At 36.4% G+C, this 23,873-nt stretch overlaps 1 protein-coding gene across 2 annotated transcripts in view; it reads right to left on the minus strand.

Annotated features, from left to right (window-relative positions):
* The window catches only part of NEXN (nexilin F-actin binding protein), a 44,387-nt gene that overhangs the window by 1,636 nt on the left and 18,878 nt on the right, over positions 1-23,873 (minus strand). Inside the window, exons 3-12 of one of the 2 annotated variants that reach the window (XM_037499783.2) lie at positions 23,132-23,323; positions 22,859-22,937; positions 22,625-22,773; positions 17,618-17,659; positions 16,291-16,485; positions 16,024-16,200; positions 13,463-13,651; positions 8,541-8,741; positions 5,521-5,742; positions 117-302 (exon numbers count right to left, since the gene is read on the minus strand). In XM_037499783.2, coding sequence (XP_037355680.1) covers positions 117-302; positions 5,521-5,742; positions 8,541-8,741; positions 13,463-13,651; positions 16,024-16,200; positions 16,291-16,485; positions 17,618-17,659; positions 22,625-22,773; positions 22,859-22,937; positions 23,132-23,323 — 1,632 coding nt within the window. The remainder of the gene's footprint in view (positions 1-116; positions 303-5,520; positions 5,743-8,540; positions 8,742-13,462; positions 13,652-16,023; positions 16,201-16,290; positions 16,486-17,617; positions 17,660-22,624; positions 22,774-22,858; positions 22,938-23,131; positions 23,324-23,873) is intronic. The other variant, XM_037499786.2, reaches the window with a different exon arrangement.

Consider the following 23,873-nt stretch of genomic DNA (forward strand, 5'->3'; position numbering starts at 1 on the left):
TACTTATAACAAACTAAATTCCATTGACTTTAAAGTATTAAAATGATCTTTATATAAAACCTTGTTTTTAAAAGAATATCTTTAGAAAACAAAAGGCTATGTAAGCCTGATGATACCTTTTGTAGTGCTGCATCAATTTCCTTTTGTTCAAACTGCATGCGTAGTAACTTTTGTTCTTCAATTCTTCTTTGTTCTTCTTCTTCTCTTGCCTTAGCCATTCGTTCAAATCTAGCTTTCATATTCACTTTATGAGTAAATGGAGCCTCACTTTTTTTTGCAGGTTTGACATCAACATCATCTTCCTGTAAGAAAGTGGGCCAAGAAAAGAATCGCTTGTTTTTTAAAACCAGTAGTAACTAAAGCATTGATTGTAAAGGTCACACAATATTTCTGAATTTAAGAGAGTATTTGCCCAACAAACTTGATGTTTGTTGATAGTGGTGAATAACAGAGTAGGTATACTATACTTTTCAGCAATTGTTAAAATACTCCCTTCTCACATGTCTCCATATTTTTGCTCCCCCCACAAGTCTTAGTATTCTTTACCCTATTCCATAAAACAGAAAATGCAATTTCTGTTTTTTCCAACTTCCTCATCCTTCTAGTAAATAACTCCTTGAATGAATTCCATCCAAATGGCAGGGAAGACTGGAGGCAGAAGAAGGAATGACAGTTTTTGAAGAGGCAAAATACATTGCTGGAACTTAGGGAAATAATGGAGGTGAAATAACTCTTTCAAATAAAAGTGAAAATTGGAAGCCACAGATAATTAGGGGAGTAATTTAAAAGCAGAGTTTGAGTCTATAATACCAATCTGGTGATAGAGCCTTTGAGAGCAGTTTTAGTAGAGTAGGATCATGTGGGTATAGTTAATGATTTCTAAAGTAAGTCTTAACTCTTGCTTTCCATGTAGACTTTTGTGGGTGTACTGGGAATACCACCATTCATGTTTACCATTACTATGAGAAAATTACTATGGGCTACCACATCCCAATTCATGCCATTATTTATCTTGATGAATATTGCCTAACTACAGTTACTGCTAATGAAAGATATTGATACAGTGGTTTATTATGAGATGCTAAAAAAAGTACATGTTCAACAATGTATTACAGCAGTTCTATCAACAGAATTTTCTGGGACTTTTTAAAAAAATCATACTATATAGTTTTTTTGTTAACTAAAATTTCAACATAGGACATCTCAGTAGGTACAGTAACTGCTGTTTTTTTGTGGGTTTTTTTTTAAGATTTATTTATGCATACAAGAGCTGGGGTACGGGCCAGAGGTGGAGGCAGGGTGCAGAGACAGTGGGAAGTAGAATAGGTAGATCCACTAAAATACATTACTGAGGGAGCAGCAGGCAGGTCAGGAGAGGTCTGCTGAACCATGTGGGTCAGCTCCCTGGCCAGGGATGGAACTGTACTGCAATGCCAGCCATTAGCTTCATAATGCTAAGACTTAACCCCTTGCACCACCAGGGAGGCCCAGCTACTGTTCTTACTGAATCCCTCCCAGTTAATAACTTGTCTTCCTGGTTTTAGGATACAAGCTTATACAAATTTTAACTGTTCACTTAGCTATATTAAGCCAACATTAAAAAAATAAATTGCAAAAGTGAATTCCTCATGAACTGAGAGAAACTATGAATCTTTTTGGTTATTAAGTATAATTGTTGCCTTTCCTTGAATCCTTAAAAAGCTAGGTTTAAAATGTTTACTGGCAATGAGAGTGCTAAAAGAGTGATACTAAGTTGAATGACCTTTGTTCTCCAAGTACACTCTTATTAGAATACAGCTATCCCCAGCACATAAATATTAAAGGCAACACAGGGGCCTCCCCAGTGGCACAGCGGTTGAGCGCAGGGTTGCGAAGTTGGCCGCAGCCTCTGCAGCGCCGGTTCGATCCCCGTCTGCTCCCCGGCCACCAGAGGAGGGTCCCACATGGTGTGCAGACCTCTCCTTCCGTCCGCTGCTCCCCTCAGCAGTGTACTTCGGTCCTTCTGCCTGCTCTGCTCCCCGCTCTGGCTCTGGTGAATTCTCTCACCCTCCCACGCTTCTGACTGTACCCAGTGCTTGTATAAATAAATAAATCTTAAAAAAAAAAAAAGAATATCATTAAAAAAAATAATAAAAAAATAAAGGCAACACAGGCAGTTAATTTGAGATAAAGGGAAGCACAATGGGTTTTAGGGTGCCTTATCAGAAAATTGGAGAGGCACACACTATAAGGTAAATGAAGTACCAAATGAGTGCTTCAGGAGCTGGGATGGAATTCTTTGATTAGGGAAGATTACATGAATAAACTAGGTCTTGAAAGATACCTAGAATGTTAAGACATTGATCATTGACATTTTAAAAAGGAGGAAACTGGGCCTCCCCAGTGGCGCAGCGTTTGAGCGCTGGGTTGCGAAGCTGCCCGCTGCCTCTGCAGTGCCGGTTCAATCCCCAGCTGCTCTCCGGCCACCGGAGGAGGGTCCCGCATGGCTCGCAGACCTCTCCTGCCGCCCGCTGCTCCCCTCAGCAGTGTACTTAGGTCCTTCTGCCTGGTCTGCTCCCTGCTCTGGCTCTGGTGAATTCTCTCACCCTCCCGCCTTTCTGACTGTACCCAGTGCTTGTATATATAAATAATAAAATAAATCTTTAAAAAAATAAAAAGGAAACTGATCAGATGAAAGAGGTGGGTCCTACTCTGGAAGTACACCCTGCCAAAACCATGCTAGCACAAGTTTTTAAAGGCTATATCAATGAGCTTTAATCTGAAAGGAAGGGCATGATAGGAATGTCAACATTCACAAAAAATTCCATTCAGGACATCTTGGGTTACAGGAAGTCCACCATGCCCTAGTCTCAAATCCATTTATACAAAAAGAGCCAGTAATAGCAATAAAACAAAAGTACCTACCTCATTTCTTTTATCTTACCTACATATTTTGTAGTGATAGGTATGACTGCTCTGAGGTTTCACTACCTTTAATAAAAAAAAGGAAGCAAGTGCATACTGATTGAACTTTACCTTCTATGATACATTTCTCTCTAAAGAATCAACTAATCTGATCTTGGTGTTCTCCGGGGTTTTATTCACCTTCAAATTATTAACTCTTCCAAGACGGCTTTATGCTTTCTTCATATAAGTTATGTAGCTCCTGCCTCTCACCTAAGTTCTATGCCTATGTTTTAGACTCCCTTTACCCTGTCCATATACAGCCCAAACTATTACTCATCACCATACACCCACCCCACCTGCATTCTCTCTAGCATCGTCTAGTTTCCTACATAATCGAAGTAAGGTTAGGCTTCTTGATAACCACCTTCCCACAGGCAACCTGTTAGCCAGTTTTGTTTAAATTGGGTCCATTTTTCTCCCTTGACTCCATCTTCATGCCTTGTGCCTGTCTCCCAGTTCATCCTCCATGATCCCAGAATTCTTTCATAAACAAGCCTTCTCCCCCAAGGCTTTGATTTTTAACATTTTCCCAGGCCATAGTCTCTGCAAGGTTAAAAAGGTCCTTCAGTAGCTACAACCTAATTTTACGACTTTTTATCCAGTCATTCATTCAGTGAATCTTGTCTTTGAACCTATTTTCCAGTCTCCAGCTACCTTTAACCACCTCTGTGTTGACATTGTCCCATGTAGAATGCTTCCCCTCTTAAACTCTTCACCTTCAGTCAGTTTAAATACCATTTTCTCTGCCCTCTTAAGCCACTCCAAGAAATATTTCATCTTCCTTGATTTCATAACATTAAGTATATAATTATTTTAGCTCTTTTTAACAGTTGTAATTGTCTTCATACTGCACCTTGGGCTGAACTTCCTGAGGCCATATTCATTTTATGTACCCAAAACTTAACAGAGGGCCTAACACAGCAGATATTAAAAAAGGAAATGATGTTTGCTTTCAACGCTGATAAAAAATGGTTTATCTCCAACTAGACAAAGCCCTAAGATCTTATATCTTAGTGAATTTCAGGTGTGTATCAGTTTGATTGATGAACATCTGGATGTTCCATAGTATCTCCATTTGTCTAAAACAGCTTGTGATCACTTTAACAAACTCCCATTACTTTATAGTCATGTATACACAGTCACTTTATTCCTCTCCCTCATTCTGCCATCATCTCCAGGTCTTAACAATTGTGTATCCTACACACTTGTCCTTTTCATTCCAGCCCTCATTTAAATCATCAGGTCTTCTCCAACCACCCTCCACAAATGAGTACAATATACTCTATTTTCCTTACCCTGTTTTTTTTTGTTTTCATAGCTTTCATTTACCGCCCAGTAATGGCTTTCTATCTCCCCTACCTCTTAGATTCTAAACACTATATGATTATATACTGCAGATTCATTCACCAATGGTGTAGTCCCAGAAAAATCCCTGGAACATAGTAAAGTAAGCAAATAATTTTTTAGTGCATGAATCTAAAACTATCTTTACCACACAAATGTATGAGAAAGGATATCATTAGACTTTTAGTGTTGAACTGAATGTATATACACAAGTTGATTTTTAAGTGATTTCACCTGAAACAATGTTATAACTGTTACTTCAATTTAAAAATAAGATTATTGCTCATCAAAAATTAATAAAACCATCTTTATCTTCAGCATGATCTAGCTATAAAGATGCCTATTTGATATCATCACTCCATGTATTAAAAATACCTTCAATCCACCCCTATTAAAACAGTTCCTTAACATGACATTTACATGGTTATGTCACCTGTGCTTCCATCTTAATCTCTTATTCTTACACTCTGCTTGTCCCCAAAATATAATGAGAATTTACACATAACTTCTGTTTACTCAGTCTCCTCTGAAGGCCCTCATAACTTCCCACACCTGTTTTGCTAATCAAGTATTTTATGAAAATGCACTTTTAAGAGAATACAATTTAAATGCTGATAGTATTACAAAATGGTGATCTGGCAGAAAAAAAATTCCCTACCCTTTTAAACCAATATTCATGATCATGGAAGTAATCCTTAGACTGGAAGGGGCATTACAGATCATCTAAGGATTGCCTCCCTATTTTATAAATGGTACTTCAAATACATGTCATCTGAATTCTGACTTAAGCTCTGCCACTGAACTATTGACATGATTTTGAGCCAATTATAGAGGCTTTATGGACCTCATTTAAAGTTAGAAAGTAGTCTGATCTCTGGAGTTTATCTTCTATTTCAAACTAAAACTTGTGCTAGTAAATTTGAAATATTCTTGCTAGAATGAACCATTTGATAGCCACTGTAGGCTATTACTGATAAGTCATTTTGAATATTATTAAAAATACGAAACTCATGTTTCATTTTCTTCAAAAAAAATATTTTGAAACAATATTAGTGGGTAAGTCTTTCATAGTCTCTTAAGATCTTAATGTGATTTTGCTATTTTGTTGTCCAATTGTTATATATACTTATTAATTGTAAGTACCGAAACTTATTTTAAAGTCAGTGTTATTTTCTGTTAAGTTTGTTATCAATACTATACCATAACAATGTTAAATACAAGATGGTATACCTCATGAAAGTTTTCTGCTTCTCGCTCTTTAATTTCAAGGTCAATTGCTCTCCTCCTTGCTCGCTCTTCTTCTACCTTTTTCTGGATTTCTTTTTCAGACAATTGACCAATTTTTTCAAACTTGCTTCTTAAGTTTTTAGCTTGAATAGACCCACTCCTTTTCAATTTGATTAATTCTTCATATTCCTTGCTCAGCTCAAAGGTTTCATTTTCTTCTTCTTCCTTCAAAAAAATAAAAATTTATATACTAACTACCATGTAATTAATTTGTACAATAAACCATTCAGTGTCTACCATTTTCTTACTTAAAGCCAAAAATAAAGCTTAACCGCCCCAAATACAATGCCAAAATTTACTAATTAGAAGCAATGCTATACATTTCAGAGTTTACATAATATCTTATTCCTTTTAAAATATTTCATTACAGAATATGGCTCAAAACCTCATTTAACATTCCATTGTAAGGGCCTCCCTGGTGGGACAAGGGTTAAGATGCAGCACTGTGAAGCTACACACACACACACACACAAACACACGTGTGCGCGTGCGCGCGCACACGAGGGAGGTGACCCCATGGTGCAACAGACTTCTCCTGTCTCCCCTGCTGCTCCCCTCAGCAATGTATTTCAGTAGATCTGCCCATTCTGCTCCCCTCTCTGTCTCTGGTGAATCCTCTCATTCCCCGCATCCTTGGCCTGCACCCCAGCTCTTGTATGCATAAATAAATAAATCTTAAAAAAAAATTCCATTATAACCTAAAACTAAAATATGCATGCGAAGATTAGGTCTTATGAGGAATTAAAAGATTTTTGTTTAAGAGACAGTAAAGGAATATGGTTAAGAGTCAAATATAAGTTCTAGTTCTAACAGTGTATGACCTTTTGCCCACTTTTGCCACTAGAATGATTTCTTCATCTCTGAATAGAGCCAGAATATCTAAAATTCCTCTTGTCTTCGATTTCATAGTCTAATAAATATCAGTACTCAAGCCAACTGAATTCAACATTTCTGCTGATACAGTTTCAGGATATATATCCTGTGTTCTCAAGAAGGACTTCCCTAATGGCACAAGGGGTTAAGCACCACACTATGAAGATATCCGCAGCTACTGCAGCAAGAGTTCGATCCCCAGCCAGGGAGGTGACCCACATGGTACAGCAGACCTCTCCTGTCTCGCCTGCTGCTCCCTCAGCAGTGTATTTCAGTGGCTCTGCCTGTTCTGCTCCCCACTCTGACTCTGGTGAATTCTCTCACCCCCACCCCCGCACCTCTGGCCTACATCCCAGCTCTTGTGTGCATAAATAAATAAATCTTAAAAAGAAAAAAAAAAAGAAGTTGGCAAGAAGCCCCCACCAAGTCACCTGCCAAACATGCCATGTCACTGCCAGTCCAAGGGACAGTCACTGTCCGCCTCACCTCATGTCAAGGTGGGCTGCAACCCAGTCATATTGCTGCACATGTTAAAGGACAAAGGAAATGGTAGAATTTCTTCCTCCCTATTTCTTCCCCTTCTTCATATGCATTGGCCATCCAGACAAAGGAGGGTGGCAGAGTCCAGGACTGGGAAAAAGGGCCTTTGGGCATCAAGAACTAGGAAGAGGGCTACAGAGAACCTATTCTGGGAAGCCAGGGAGGCAGCAGGAGGTATGATTGAGGTAAGATTCTAATATTCTAGCACACAGTCTGTTGCTCAATCAGCTTTCAATTATAACAAACTAATTCAAGACAAAATTATTGAAAATTTCAAGATGGCAAACTCATAGCATTAAAAACTAAGTGTGGCCCTTCTGAGCATGGGGTCTTATGAGGGTATGAATTGCATGCCCATAAAACTGTTCCTGTATGATCTACAGGGTTGAGTATTTTTTGGGGAGTCAATCAAGAGGGGGAAGAATCAGGGTCTAGGCCAGAGTCATGGGGGTGAAAGAATTCACCAGGACAGAGTAAAGAACAGGAAAGATTTATTGAAATAAACTAAGAGAAACAGCAGGTAAGATCGGAGAGGTCTGCTATATGCTACAGGATCTAGTACTGAAATGAATTATATATATTTATACAGTATGTAGCATTATATATAATTTCATTTTACATGTAATCATATATAATTATGTAATTATATATTATGTGTATTATATCTAATCATTTCAATACTATAGAAATCACATTAAAATATTTAAAAGCATCAAAGTTCTATCTTAGATTAATTTAGCACAATAAAATGATTCGAATACTTGCAAAATTAAATCTTACTACTATTCACTATACACCTGTAGTGTATCTTATTTTTATTTTTTTATTTTTTTTTTAATTTTTTTTTTTATAGAGGCGTTTTATTTTTATTTGTTTGTTTGTTTTGTTTTTGTTTATACATGCACTGGGTACAGTCAGAAGCGCAGGAGGGTGAGAGAATTCACCAGAGCCAGAGCAGGGAGCAGAGCAGGCAGAAGGACCGAAGTACACTGCTGAGTGGAGCAGCGGGCGGCAGGAGAGGTCTGCGCACCATGTGGGACCCTCCTCTGGTGGCCGGGGAGCAGCCGGGGATCGAACTGGCGCCGCAGAGGCCGCGGGCAGCTTCGCAACCCAGTGCTCAACCGCTGCGCCACTGGGGAGGCCCTGTAGTGTATCTTATTTTGATTAAATTTGTCATTTTGATTCTGTTTGATTCGAGGAATATAAGAATAAATGGGTATATTAAATACTCTATAACAATAATTCTCAGTCGCGATGTAATCATACAGTTGTGAGGTATAAAGGAAGAAATATTAACTTAAGGTACTATAGTAATATCTCAGAGACATGCAATTTTATTTACTTATTAAACTGACAAGAAATGAGCAGTATTATAGCATGCTAGCAAGTGTGCACAGCTATGATGCCACTTGTACCAGGTACCCCTCACAGGAATATATTGAGTGTCCTAATGTGAATAATACTTAGAAAGTTACTGCAAGGTACTATGTGTAAAATACTTAGACTTAAATATTTGTGAACTATAAATGGATATTTCTTAAAAATCTTACCTCTCCCATTTCTTGTCTTAGTTGTTCAAATTCCTGTTTTTCCATCTCTAGCTTATGCTTCCTTTCCTCCTCTGTTCGTCGTTTTTCTTCTTCCATTTTTTGTTTTAATAATTCTTCGAAATTAATTTCCAGTTTTCCCGGTGTCAGAGATTCTTGAGAGATTGCTTTATACATCTCTGGGGTGTCATCATCATCTACCACCTATTTAAAATATTTCTTTTATCACTCTTGCCAGAATTAGACATACTAAAGGGGAGTATTTCTTGTAGAAACTGTGATTTCTTGCATAGAAAGGTTTTACCTTGAATTAAATACAGGAGGCAAATTTTCTTCTAAAAACTCATAAAACAATAAACAAGGAAGGAATTAGAAAATGTAAAACTAAAGTGTTAATTACAAAGCAGATGATCACCATCTAGTCTCAATTCCAATGAACATAAAGAAATACTCTATACTGTGAGTAATCTGAATTAGATGTTAAGATTTTCTAATATTAAAGGATAATTTTTGGGCCTCCCGGGTGGCGCAGCGGTTGAGTGCTGGGTTGTGAAGCTGCCTGCAGCCTCTGCAGTGCTGGTTCTATTCCCGGCTGCTCCCCGGCCACTGGCAGAGGGTCCCACGTGGTGCACAGACCTCTCCTGCCGCCTCCTGCTCCCCTCAGCAGTGTACTTTCTGCCTGCTCTGCTCCCCGCTCTGGCTCTGGTGAATTCTCTCACCATCCCGCGCTTTTGACTGTACCCAGTGCTTGTATAAATAAATAAATAAATCTAAAATAATAAAAATAAAATAAAATAAAGGATAATTTGTTTTGTTTTGTTTTGTTTTTGTGGGCCCCTAGCCAGCGGCCAGGGAATGAACCGGCACTCAGGCAGCCTCGCAGTCCAGCGCCACCTTGAGGGATAATTTTTAATTGGATAAAATGAATCATCATTTTGATCATTAAATCGTGGTTTTGTCTGAATGAATTAGATAACCCATCATCATCCCTTCATAATCAGGCACATAGCACTCTTAATGTGATTATTTTATTGTACTGATTTACTTACTATCATGGTAATTAAGAGTAGATAATACTACTAATTTAGAGCTATCAGGTATAATTTTAAACACTTCAGATGTGTTAACAGTAGGTATTATTAATCTCCCCATTTTATAACTAACGAAACTGAGCACTGATAAGAAACTTGTCCAAAGCAACACAAATACTGAGTGACAAAGCTCAGATTCAGAACTTTGAAAGTCTTCCTAACAGATAAACAAATAGTGGGTCTCCCCTGGTGACTCAGGCAGTTGAGTGTAGCACTGTGAAGCTGTCTGCAGCCTCTGCAGCGCAGGTTTGATCCTGGCCAGCCAGACAAGAATCGCACATGGCGCAGCAGACCTCTCCTGTCTCGCCTGCTTCTCCTCTCAGCAGAGTGTTTCAGTCAGTCTGCCTGTTCTGTTCCCCACTCTGTCTCTGGTGAATCCTCTCACCCTCCCAAACGTCTGATCTGTGCCCCCAAAAAATAAACAGAGTGATACAGACAACATTTTCACAATTTCATGAGTTACACATTTGATTGCCATTGAGTTGTGACCTTGGGCACGTTACCTAACCTGTCTAAGTCTGAGTTTCCTTATCTGGGACAATCTTTGTAGAGTTCTCATGAGAGTTAAATAAAATTTGGAAATACGTTGTACTGTGCCTTATGTCATGGGAAGCTCTCAAAAGGTAGTTTCATTATTTCATTGTCATTCCTTTTATATAGGCAATCTCTAAATTCCAAATAGAAATTCTGCTTTAAAATCATTGGGATGGACCTCCCTAGTGACGCAGTTGGTTGAGTGCACTGTGAAGCTGTCTGCAGCCTCTGCTGTGTGAGTTCAATCCCAGCCGGCTGGCGAGATACCCACATGGCCCAGCAGACCTCTCCTGTCTCACCCGCTGCTCCCCTCAGCAATGTATTTCAGCCAATCTGCCTGTTCTGTTCCCTACTCTGTCTCTGGTGATCCTCTCACTCTACCACACATCTCGCCTGTACCCCAGTTCTTGTATGCATGAATAAATAAATCTTTAAAAAAATAAAAATAAAATCATTGGGACACATTTCACCATGAAAAACAATTATTTATATCTGTTTTTCTATACCCTGCAGATATATACATAAATCTGTGGCTTGAATTGTCACCCTATGACTGAAATACGCATATTTCAGAATATGTATACTCTAAGAAAAAGAACAAAGGATAATTATTTGATCCAAGTTTTATATATGACAGACTTTACCACAGAACCAGTTCAACTCAATATTTGCCAAAAAAAATTGTAATATATGAGTTAACTGAGCATTATACGTGAAATTATGATACTTGACCCCAGCTGAGCATATAACATACGTGAAGGGGGAAAAATTCACTGTTTTTTCATGATATAGAAATGTCTCCAGAAAGTTAGAGTTTTGTTATGAGTTAGTTTTCCTTCCCTAAACTTTTTCCACTAGTGAATCGTGGTAAATGGACAGACAGAACACGTCTCTGGATATTGTCAGAAAAGACTTCCCAGAAGAAATAGAATGTGTAAATACGAATAGCACAGCTTAAGGACAGAATGGAAATGTCTCACACAGCATTTATCAAAGTCAAGAGAAGAGACCATAGCCTTTTGAAGAAATGGAAAGAAATTTCCTATGTCTAGAACAAAATGACAGAAAGAATCAAGAAATGAAAGTGAAGAAAAGCACTAGGGCAAAAATCATCTTAAAAATGTTTGAATTTTGGGGGCCTCCCTGGTGGCACAAAGTGTTAAGTCTCAGCACTATGAAGCAATCCGCAGCCACTGCAGCTTGAGTTTGATCTGGCCAGGGAGCTACCCACATGGCACAGCAGACCTCTCACCATGGCTCCCCTCAGCAGTGTATTTCAGTAGATCTGTATGTTCTGCTCCCCACTCTGTCTCTGGTGAATCCTCTCATCACTCCCCCCCACCACCCCCGCCGGCCTACATGCCAGCTCTTGTATGCATAAATAAATAAAATAAATCTTTTAAAAAATTTTAATTTTTGCTTAAGGGAAATAGTAGCATATCACATTAACTCTTTTTTTTTTCCCTTTGTTTTCTTTAAGAAAGATCACTCCTGGCTTACAGGGGAGAATGGACTATAAGCAAAAAGCAAGTTAATCAGAAGTTGGCCCAAGATGAGGGATAACAGTGACCTAGATTATTGTAGTGGCACTGGGAAATGGGGGGAAACTGATCAGTTTTTAGAGTGATTTAGAAAGATAAATACATGAGATAAAGAATGACAGAGTGTTTGTGGGCATGAGAGAGAAGGTGAAAGTGTTCAGGCTCCCAGGTTCCTGATTTGTGCATCTGAGTGAGTAATGACGTCAAACACTTGGCTTTCTGTGTTCATGCAGACATAGGAAGAAAACCAGGTCATGAAATCACTGCAGTCAAGCAAAATATTTGAAGGGATGCAGTCTTCACATGTAATTCCAACTTGTTGAAAACAATGTCACATACCTCTACATTTTACAAGGTATGGACAGTTAAACCAAACTGTAACAGTTGTACCAAAATGGTGTAGTTAGTATAACACTATGACAGAGTTAGTTTACTATCAATATCCAGAACTGATGGATGAGCATTTTGCAGAGTTAGGTAATTGTGATTAAATGGCTTTGGTCATTTAATATATACTAGATGGAATGGAAACTAAAATGAAAGAAGGAAAGGTAGGAGGAAATGGAAAGGGAGTGGAGAGAGGAAAGGTAGGGATAGGAAACTCCTATGTCTCTTCCTTAATACTTAGTTCTGGAAAATATCCATTCCTAAAAAGAAGGAAGACAATATTCAGTCTTCTATACCAATAGTAGTAATTTAGTCAGAAACTTCTCAACACTACATTGAAGCGATCACCTTTTACTGGTTATGCCATGGGAGACTTAAAAGATTTTATTTTGGGGCCTCCCCGGTGGCGCAGCGGTTGAGCGCTGGGTTGCGAAGCTGCCGGCAGCCTCTGCGGCGCCGGTTCGATCCCCAGCTGCTCCCCGGCCACCGGAGGGGGGTCCCACATGGTGTGCAGACCTCTCCTGCGGCCCGCTGCTCCCCTCAGCAGTGTACTTCAGTCCTTCTGCCTGCTCTGCTCCCCGCTCTGGCTCTGGTGAATTCTCTCACCCTCCCGCACTTCTGACTGTACCCAGTGCATGTATAAACAAAGACCAAATAAATAAATGAACAAACATGCCTCTATTAAAAAAAAAAAAAAAAAGATTTTATTTTGGGGGCCTCCCCTGGTGACACAGACGGTTGAGCGCTGCACTGTGAGGCTGTCCACAGCCTCTGCAGTGCCGGTTCGATCCTGGCCTACCAGCGAGGGTCCCAAATGGCTCAGCAGACCTCTCCTGTCTCGCCCGCTGCTCCCCTCAGCAGTGTATTTCATCAGTCTGCCTGTTCTGTTCCCCGCTCTGTTTCTGGTGAATCCTCTCACCCTCCCGCACATTTGGCCTGTACCCCCTGTTCTTGTATAAATAAATAAATTTAAAAAAAAAAGATTTTATTTTTGCGTAGAAGAACTGGGGTGCAGGCCAGAGAGGTGTGGGAGGGAATAAGAAGATTCACCATAAACAGAGAGGAGAGTAGAACAGACAGATCTACTGAGACACTTCTGAGGGGAGCAGCAGGCGCGACAGGAGAGATCTGCCGCGCAATGTGGGTAGCTCCCTGGCCAGGCATGGTACTCAGGCTGTTGCAGTGGTAGCACTGAGACTTAAGCTCTAGGACACCAGGATGGCCCTATAAGAGACTTTAAAACCTATTTGCCACCCCTACTGTTGGCACAAATTCCCAAAATAAAGGGTATTGCCCAAATTTTAATTATATCCATTAACGTAGCCAAAAAGCTGAATCCTAATGACATTATTCAGTTACCCTTTTATCTTACCATGCTCTTCCTTGCTTCAGCAAATGCCTTCTTTTCTTCTTCTATTCTTCTTCTGGCCTCTTCTTCTGCTTTTCTTTTTTCATCTTCTCTTCTTTGTCTTTCTATTTCTTCAAAACTGAGCTTGAGTTTACCAGGGCGGTATGCTTTAAAAACTTTTTCTGTGTCTTGATTTTCCTCGTCTTCATTTACCTAACCAAGGAACAACTCATTACCAAGAACTGAGAGTCATCAAAGACAGGAATGAATGAACAATCAAATGACACAGAATTATCCATCTTACATGGGACTGTTTCTATGCTTTTAATATACCTGACCAAAACCCTTTCCTTTATAATGTCTTATATAGTAAAATATTCAAATTTGGAGCAATTCCCAATAAAGATGTACTCAAAACTTCTCAAGCCAAATGTTTAAATAGATAAGATGGAGTGTGGTCATTTAAGAGTTCTATTATACAGTAACTCCTAGAACAAGGACCTCCCCGGTTGTGCAGCTGGTTGAGTGCAGCACTGTGAAGTTTTTCGCAGTCTCCACAGTGCCAGTTTGATTCCCGCCAGGCCGGAGAGATTCCCACATGGTGCGACAGACCTCTTCTGTCTTGCCTGCTGCTCCCCTCAGCAGTGTATTTCAGTAGATCTGTTCTACTCCCCGCTCTTTCTCTGGTGGATTCTCTCACCTTCCTGCCTCTGGCCCATATCCTAGTGCTTATATAAATAAATAAATCTTAAAAAAAAAAAGACATTAGCTTTGATTAAAAAAAACAACTCCCAGAACAAGCATAAGCTATGTGTGTCTACTTAAAGTGAGACCCAAGTGTACCTACAAAGTCATTGGTAGTAAAATAAAGTTCTCATTTTGAACAAATGGTGGTTAGCAGAGGAAAAGGGATTTGTAGTGAGTGAGTAAATTGTGTAAAAAGGGGTCAATTATATGGTAATAAATGAAATTAGACTTTTGGTGGTGACGAGGATGTAGTGTATACAGATATCAAAACAGAATACCGTACATAAAACCTATATAATGTTACAAAGCAGTGTTACCTCAAAGAAATTAAAAACTAAAATTCTCATTTTGTACTTTTCATAGATTTTTTTACTACTATGCTGCTTTTTATAGTAACCAGATAAAAGATTGTTATCTGAAGTTATTTTATAGAAAATTCAAATTTTTATTATTTGATTTAAATTATGATTTAATACGAAAAAATTAAAACTCATCAAAATTTATTATTTTTTTAATTTTTAATTTTTTATTTATTTATACAAGCACTGGGTACAGTCAGAAGCGTGGGAGGGTGAGAGAATTCACCAGAGCCAGAGGGGAAAGCAGAGCAGGCAGACTGACAAAGTACACTACTGAGGGGAGCAGTGGGTGGCAGGAGAGGTCTGCACGCCATGTGGGACCCTCGCCCGGTGGCCGGGGATCAAACCAGCGCTGCAGATGCTGCGGGCAGCTTCACAGCCCAGCCCTCAACCGCTGCAGCACCAGGGAGGCCCCCAAATTTATTTTTTGATTACTTAATGATACTTCTATTTCTTTCAATGAATTGACCATTAGTGATATCTAAAATGTATAGGTAATTATGCCGCAAAGTAGTATCATTTTCAAACAACAGTCTATGAAATTAAAATTTTGGAAATATAGTCCTTAGGATATCATCAACGAAACTTGATAAGAAATTCTGAAAGTTTTAAAATATTATAGGTGTTCCATTTTTAAATTCTTATTATGAGATTTGGAATCAGTGTTTTGTTATTTCACTCTTATTTTTATTAATATATCTAATCATCATAATGATAAACTTTTAAAACATTATATGCCAGACACATTTTAAGTGCTTTCTATGTATTAACTCATTTTAAGATTTGAAAGTAAGCACAATTTTTTTCCCATTTTAAAAAATAAGGAAGTTAAGACATAGCAAAGTTAAATAAGTTGCTCATGGTCACATACTTAATAAATGGCAGCAATCTAAATCCAGGCAGTCTGGTTCTAAAATTAAGGATCTTAACCACTCACACACATACACACACACACACACTCTCTCTCTCTCTCTCTCTTTCTCTCTCTCTCTCTCTCTCTCTCTCTCCCCCCTATGTGCTTAATTGCATATTCCATAGAAAACTTATTTAAATATCTTCAAACATTTGAAGGACTGGACTGGAACTAAGTATACTTATAATTAGATTTGAAAGTATGCTGCACATCTAACAGGTGATGAGAAACCAGATTCACATAATATTTTGGATACTTTCAACAATTAAAAAAATTAAAAAGTTAAAGCAGAATATATAAATACTTCCAAATCAGATCCCTTTATATAGAAACTTCTTGACTTTATAGGAATGAACTTTACCTAAAGCCAATTACCTTCCCTAGTATTAAACATTTTATTCATAACATTTATGTTATACATAATCATATCATACATATTATAATATGATATATGATATGATAATCACATATAACATTTGATGTGCTATATGACATACATAATTATATATAATATTATATACCATATATATAATATGGTATATAAATAATTTACATGTTTGTTTTACCATTTGCCGCCTTGCTTCTTCAAAGGCACGCTTCTCTTCTTCTAAACGTTGTCTTGCTTCCTCTTCAGCTTGCTTCCTTCGGTTTTCTTGTCTCTGTCTTTCCAATTCTTCAAAAGTTAGCTTCAATTTTCCAGGAGAAAGGGACTCTTTTTTTGCCTCACTTTCCAGTTCATCATCCTAAGAAATCATTATGAAAACCAATCACTTAAGTGAAAGTGCTGTTAATGAACTTAACTGCTTTGATTTGTTTCTTAAAAAAAAATTTACCATAACTAATGAAAGACACTTTGCCTCCTTGAGTGATCTTCGTTCTTCTTCATATCTTATTCTCTTATCTTCTTCATACTTAATCCTTTCTTTTTCTTCTCGTTCTTTTTCTAGATCCTCAAAATTCTTTATTTTTCCAGACGCCTTGTGTGACTTGACAGGTACAACTGTTACAAGTAACGAATCATCTCCTTCCTAATTTATAAAATAGATAATTAGTTATTTCTTCCTAATCAAAATTTAAGTTCTACAGGACTTTACCTCCATCATTGGTGAACTTCATTACATTGTCATCAATGTTATAAAAGATAAAAAATGTACATTTTTTTTACAGGTCACTATTTGATATCTTCTCTGCATTCATTGTACATTGTGAGTTAATTTTTAAAAAATCCACTGCTGACAAAGTCCAAGAGCATCTTACTTCCTAGAAGATGATATTAATACAGCTGTTTGGATAAAACTGCATAACATTTTCTAAAAATACCTGTGCAATAATCTCATCAAAGGTGATGTACATGTGAGTGTATCCTAAATCAATTTGATGGTAGATGGATTCAGTTTAAACACACAAAATAGTTTTTCCATTTGATTTTTAAATACTAGTTAAAACTAATATTTAACGAAGAAAAAAAAAAAACACCAGAGTACTTCCTAGCAATCTAGAAAGCGTTTATATTATAGACAAAACTCTGGTATTTGATCCTATTAAAATATTCTTAAGTTTGTTGTTTTTTAAATTCTTTAGAATTCTACTGCATAATCTAATGTTGCCTCTCAGCCTTTTCAAAAATGAAGTTATAATATATAACACATGCTCGTAACATAAAATCCCTTCCAATTCACATGGCTATAGTTTTAGGCATACCATCAAATTGATTGATTTTTAACTTTCTCTGTTAGATAGAAAGGATAACTGAAGTTTTTGTGGTTGTCCAACATTCCTTCATAGTAATGGATACTGCACTCTCTACCAGACGTAATAACCAAAACAAACTATAGGAACTCTGAGTAAAGAAGACAAGATGAATGTTAGCTTTCAATAATCTAAGTTAGCAACTGCTCAAGAAATACATAGTCTTGGCAGAGTATCTCAAAATGAGACTTTTCTCTCTCATTTAATCATGAAAGCAAAATCATACTTTAAAAAAAAACACTAAACTATAGTGTTTGAGAGTGCAAAAGTATGATCTTGCTTTGCAAAATATTTTTATGCTTTTTGTTATTTGTAATAAAAAGAAGTAAAACCTTTAATTTTTTTCATTAAAAATTATTTGTGAATCAGATAATTTTATGTGAATGTTTCATTAAAGGAAATGCCATTTACCTCTGATGCTGATTCAGTCCCCGTATTGTTTATGTCCTCAATCTATTGAATGAGAATTTCATATCATTACATTACATTGAATTTTTGCTTTTTGCCTTTAAACATACAAGTGAAAATTAATTTAGCTGGTGAATTTATAATTTTGGAAATATTTTTATGTTGCTCCAAATTAATCTATTATATCCTTTATTAAATGCAGAGTCAATAAAAATATTCGTTTTTGCCTTTTGTCATCCATATCAATAGCTAGGGAATAACATATGAAGAAAAAATTAAAGTGAAACCTACCTTTGTAAATCTGAAATTTGAATAATGAACAAGACTCATTACCTAGCTGTGAGCTTAGAAACAATTATTAAATTAGTGATTTAACTTGAGATACAAAAACATTTCTCTATTCTCTGAATCTGCTCCAGCAAAAGGAAAATCAGCAATCAAATAATCATATGGTTATAATTTACAATATAAATATATGGCAAAAATAGAACAACAAAGTGCAGTGAGAGGTACAGACTTCCAGGTGGATAGTTCAGAGAAGAAAATAGTTCTGTAATCATAATTGTTTGTAATTTGACCAGCTTTAAATAGGGAAGATTCTTTTTAAAAAAGGGAGCTCAATTTGGCTACTACTCATAAGAAACATTAGGTTGCCTTGAGAGGTAGGATGATAATGTATTTAACAAACCAAGAAGATCATGATTCAAACAATGTAATGTTTGAGATATCAGAAAAAGGAAACATAAGTAATGGAAAAATGGGAAACATTAAAATTAAAATTTCAGATTGATTACTGTTTTCATTTGATTTTTAACACCAGTGGAAGAGTCTAGAAGTAGTTTGTTCCAAATTCAGTGTAAGAGAATTTTATTGTACTGAGGTGAGGTTCATGCTCAGACCTGGGTTGACTAAGTTCCTGATCTCTCATCATCCCACTTTTCTTTATTCTCTGTCAAAGAAGCAATAATACATTTTATTAATATACCAAACTTCTTAAAAAATAAATTATTCTGAACAAATAATTTATCAAACTATATGTTTTGTAGTTATCATTAAGTTTTGTTCAGAATAATTTGCTTTGCTATAGAATTATTATACTGACTTACTGTGTAAATGGTGAGGGTTTTACTGAAAGAAGTACTAAGAAAATTTTGAATGAATTTATAATAAAATAATTACAAAATTATTTCCCTTCAAAAGAATGCTGACAATTCTTCTACAAATCATGTTACTCTCTCAATAAAAAGTTCTAGAAGATATGGTGAGAAGAAAGAAAAGACATTAAAAGAATAGGGAAGAGAAATTCTAAATATCTTAACCCCAAATTTCCTTTTCTTGCTGCTACAACCTCCTCAGCTTTTTTTATTAACTTACAGTAAGATAATAAACTATATTTTGAGGGCTGTTTCTTTTTAATTTTTTTTATTTAAAATTTCTCTTTTTTTAAGATTTATTCATGCATACAAGAACTGAGGTACAGGCCAGATGCGCAGGAGGGTGAGAAGATTCACCAGTGACAGAGTGGGGAACAGAACAGGCAGAAGGACCGAAGTACACTGCTGAGGGGAGCAGTGGGTGAGGCAGGAGAGGTCTGCTGCGCCATGTGGGTACCTCCCTGGCCAGGGATCAGGCTCATGCTGCAATGGCTGCTGATAGCTTCATAGTGCTGATGCTTAACCCCTTGGACCACCAGGGAGGCCCTCTTTATTATTTTTTTTATTACTTCTTTGCTCAATTTAAACCATTACTAAAGCAAGAAAAAATAGAATAATATTTTTTCAGTGGGTTTCAACAAATAAGAGAAAGATTAATTTGTCTAAGTAGCCATGGTATCCATACATTCACAGAAAACACATTCATTTCATTATAAATGTAAACTTTCAAAATCTGCTTTTGAAGAGCTATTTCTCAACTATATAATTTTTGGAAAGAAAACTACTTTCATTCCTTCTCAAATCAACTTCCTTTTCTCTCCTTTCCTTTCAACATCTCAATCCCTTACCAATAACTTCTCTTTTTGTAAGTGGATAGTTAATGTTGCTGCTCATCAGAGTATCCTCAAAGATAACCAGATTATAATAAAACAAAAACTTCCCCCCAAACTTCAGTGGTTTTTGATCTTAACATCTAACAGGAAAAGTATGCCTACTTGTAATTCATTATTAGCTCCTAGTATCTGTTAATTATCACAGGCACTTATTCATTCACCCTCCTGATTAAGGACTCCCTTCTAAAGCATTTCTAATATGGACTTGTACAAGTGAATTTTTCAAACAAACATGAGACTCTTCTTGGTTACCTAGGACATATATTAATTCTTGTATTCAAAGATAAGGTTTATTAGATTTGAGTGAAAATATATTTAATTAGGTGTTAAGGGGCCTCCCTGGTGGTGCAAGGGGTTAAGTGTCAGCACTATGAAGCGATCAACAGCCACTGCGGCATGAGTTCGATCCCCGGCCAGGGAGGTGACTCACATGGCGCAGCTGACCTCTCCTGTCTCACCAGCTGCTCCCCTCAGCAGTGTATTTCAGCCAATCTGCCTGTCTTGTTCCCCACTCTGTCTCTGGTGAATCTTCTTACCCCCCACATCTCTGTCCTGTACCCCAGTTCTTGTATGCATAAATAAATCAATCTTTAAAAAAATAATCAGGTGTTAAAATTAGACTTTATTTGCAAGATGAAATTACTGCTAATAGCTTATTTTGCTCCATCTACACATTCTTACACTGTAAATGGCCAAAAATTTTATTAACAAGGATAACATGGTATCCTACTCTATAGTATCTAGGGTCATTAAAGAAATAGTTCCTTTTCATAATTATACCTTATTTCCATCTCTCTATCTTATCTCTGCATCATATTCAAATTCACCTCTTCAACACACAAGTTTTTCTTTAAGAAATCTCTGCCCATACATTCATTTCTTAGGGTTATAGTGATGTTAAAGTGTAGTGAGTAATCAGTGCTTTTTGAGAAAATCCCCAAGACTTGAAAGTAGACTAACTCTCTGTGCATAGTGATTATATATATTTGTTGCCAAATACTTACTTAATTTACATTATAAATGTAATTATAATAATAAATGCAATTACATAGCACAATGCAATTTTTATAGTTTACAATATTCACCTATTTTAATTATAGTCCTTTATTTCATTGCAAAATGAATATTAATCTCTGAAGACTGGAGATAGCAGAGACAAAGTATATACTATCATTTCTTCAGATAAGGAGCAAAATAATGTAGGAAATTCCAATTCCTTGCTATAATTCATCTCACATATGTCATTATTTCCTAACACACAGGTGGCTATTTGTGCAATAGCAACAGTAATTTGTACAGTTTGGTTAAATAAATTTTTTTGACTTTCAAGTATGGACCAAGTTTTCCCATCTTTGTCACTTTTTTTAAGAAAGATAGTGGAAACTGGATGAATCATAGCAAATATATTTAAAGCAAATAAAAAGTAGGTAAAAAGTCAACTACAATCTCACAGTAAAAACAGTTATTAAAGAGACAATATACTGTGATAACTATGTTAGGATATTTGGTAAAATATTGATGAGAGGAGGAGAAATTAAAACGATTTCATGACCACTTATCTATACATCTAACATTAAGTATTTAGAGTCCACTTAGTACCAGGCACTGTTCTACGTGCTTTGCATTTATTAACTCATATACACTTAAAAACAGCAGTAGAAGACAAATGCTATTATTATCTCATAAGCTCAGTACTTTTATCTGTTTTGATCTTACTGTAGACCAGGTTGCAATAGATAGACCAGGTAAAAGTTACATGAAATACACAATAACCGTCTTTTGTCATCTCTTCATCTTTATGACTACAGATAATATATAATGTAAAAGAAATTTCAACAATTAAGGAAATTTTTCTGAATTGATCACTTCTTAATATGATATAATTATAACTTAGTATTTCAAGTTATAATAATTAATCCTTTGAGAGATTAGCTTTTTCTGGAAATTAGATCTGATTCTTTTTTTTTTTTTTTTCCTATTTATTTTTTTTAAGATTTATATATTTATTTATTTATACAAGCACTGGGTACAGTCAGAAGCGCGGGAGGGTGAGAGAACTCACCAGAGCCAGAGCGGGGAGCAGAGCAGGCAGAAGGACCGAAGTACACTGCTGAGGGGAGCAGCGGGCGGCAGGAGAGGTCTGCGCGCCATGTGGGACCCTCCTCCGGTGGCCGGGGAGCAGCCGGGGATCGAACCGGCGCCGCAGAGGCTGCGGGCAGCTTCGCAACCCAGCGCTCAACCGCTGCGCCACCGGGGAGGCCCTGATTCTTAAGTATTTTAAAAATACTTGCCAGCTTCTTAGTTTTCATGCTCTCAGTTACAATATATGGGAATTCCAAGTTCATTAGGAGACTACATAAAATCATAGCAATAATATTTTTCTCTCTCCTAATTTGTCCTCTACGGTTATGGAAATCAGTAACAGCTATAAAAAGGAAATGGTTATCACACACTTCTCCCTCTCCTATTACCATCCCCAACTTAAAAAAAAAAAAGTTGATGAACTAGTTTTTAAAAATGTAATTTGACTTGTTTCAAATTCTTAAGTAGGAAGATATCCTAATTATGCCTAAGTATTTGGTAACAATAAACAAGTATTCATTGATTGCTGTTGAAAGACCAACATTTTGCCAGCTGCTTGCCAACAGTTTATGTGTGAAATTGCCTTATAACTTTGTAAAATTTTCTAATATGCCAAGAATGGTAAATAGTGAGAGATGTAAACAGAATGACAAAACGGTAAACAACAAAAGTCATCTCATTATTCAATGTTAAAATATGCACATTCTGTCTTTATTCTTCAAGATATTTGATAATAAATGTGTGCTTAAGATTTTTTCATGTTAGCTGCTTTTTAATATCTTACATTGTATTAAAATATTTTAATTAGGCAGCATACCAATTGGTTTTACTCTGTACAATTGGTTTCTGAAGCAAATGCTAATTTAATATTTAGTGTATACCTGCTGAGCCTTTTTTGCTAATTCACGTTGTATCTTCCTCTTTTCTAACATATCCTGCTCAATTCTGCGTTTTCGTTCTTCCTCTGTTCTCTTCCTTTGTTCCTCTTGTCTTTGTTTCTCCATTTCAGCAAATCTACCTTTAACGGTTCCTAAGAATATATGAAACATGTTTGATATATTGCTGTGTTTCCTTTTTTGCAATTTCATTTGTAATTTACCCCTCAGGTTTCTTACCTGTGAGCTTGGGGACATAGGCCTTTTCTACTTTGGAAGATGCCTCCTCCTCGTCATCAGAAGCAAGCATTTCTTTAATCTATATGGTTAAATAAATTAATATGAACAAGTCCAAATTGTACACTAAATCAGATGTAGAATATGAAATTAATTTGATAATATAGAAAATTATTTTAATTTAGTTAATATGAAATGTGGTTAATATAAGTAATGAAAATGTACATTAAAGGATAAAATGAATATTTACACACAAATAAAATAAAATAAGATAACCTCCTGCTTTCTCCTGTTCCATTCTCTCTCTCTAATATATTGTTCTTTTCTTCTTTGCTTTTCGTCTCTAGATCTTCTTTGATTTCTTTCTTCCCTGGCTTTCTGCATGGCTTCAAACTTATCCTTTACATCACCCTTGCCAAGCTTTGGCACATAGGTTTTTGGGACAGGTTTAGATGAAGAAAGCAGAATCTTCATTAGAAGAAAATAAAGAGAAGAATGTTAAAAAAAAAAGCTAAGAAGAAATTAGGTAAGGATAGATCAGAATAAGCATATCAGAAATACCTATTGAAATAGAAAATAGAAATGAATTGCAACCTTTATTTGTACCATCAAGATTTGATTACTTCCTATAGTTTCAATATGAAAAATGAAATTACTGGAAAATATGAGTAAAAATGTTAATAATATATGAGATAACTTCCATTCACACAAAACTGAAGACTAGTGTAAATAAAAATTGAATGATAGATTCTAATTTAAAGCAGCCTGTTTTTTATTGTCCTAATCCATTATTAAAGATTCTGGTATTACATCTCTTGCCTAAAGGATTCCAAACCAATTTCAATAAATTAGACGAAGTTGAAAACTAAGCAAATTTTTAAAGTTTAAGCCTAATTCACATATTAGGTTCTTGCTTGTTTCTAATTCTAATACCAGCAAGGCTGAAGGTTAATCCTTTATAGCTCTGGTGGACTTTATAGAAACTGGTGGACCCAGTTTCTTGATACAAGCAGTGATT

This window comes from Talpa occidentalis, unplaced genomic scaffold (genome assembly GCF_014898055.3).
Source record: "Talpa occidentalis isolate TD23 unplaced genomic scaffold, MPIMG_talOcc4v2.1 talOcc4.9, whole genome shotgun sequence".
In the NCBI taxonomy this organism is placed as follows: Eukaryota; Metazoa; Chordata; class Mammalia; order Eulipotyphla; family Talpidae; genus Talpa; species Talpa occidentalis.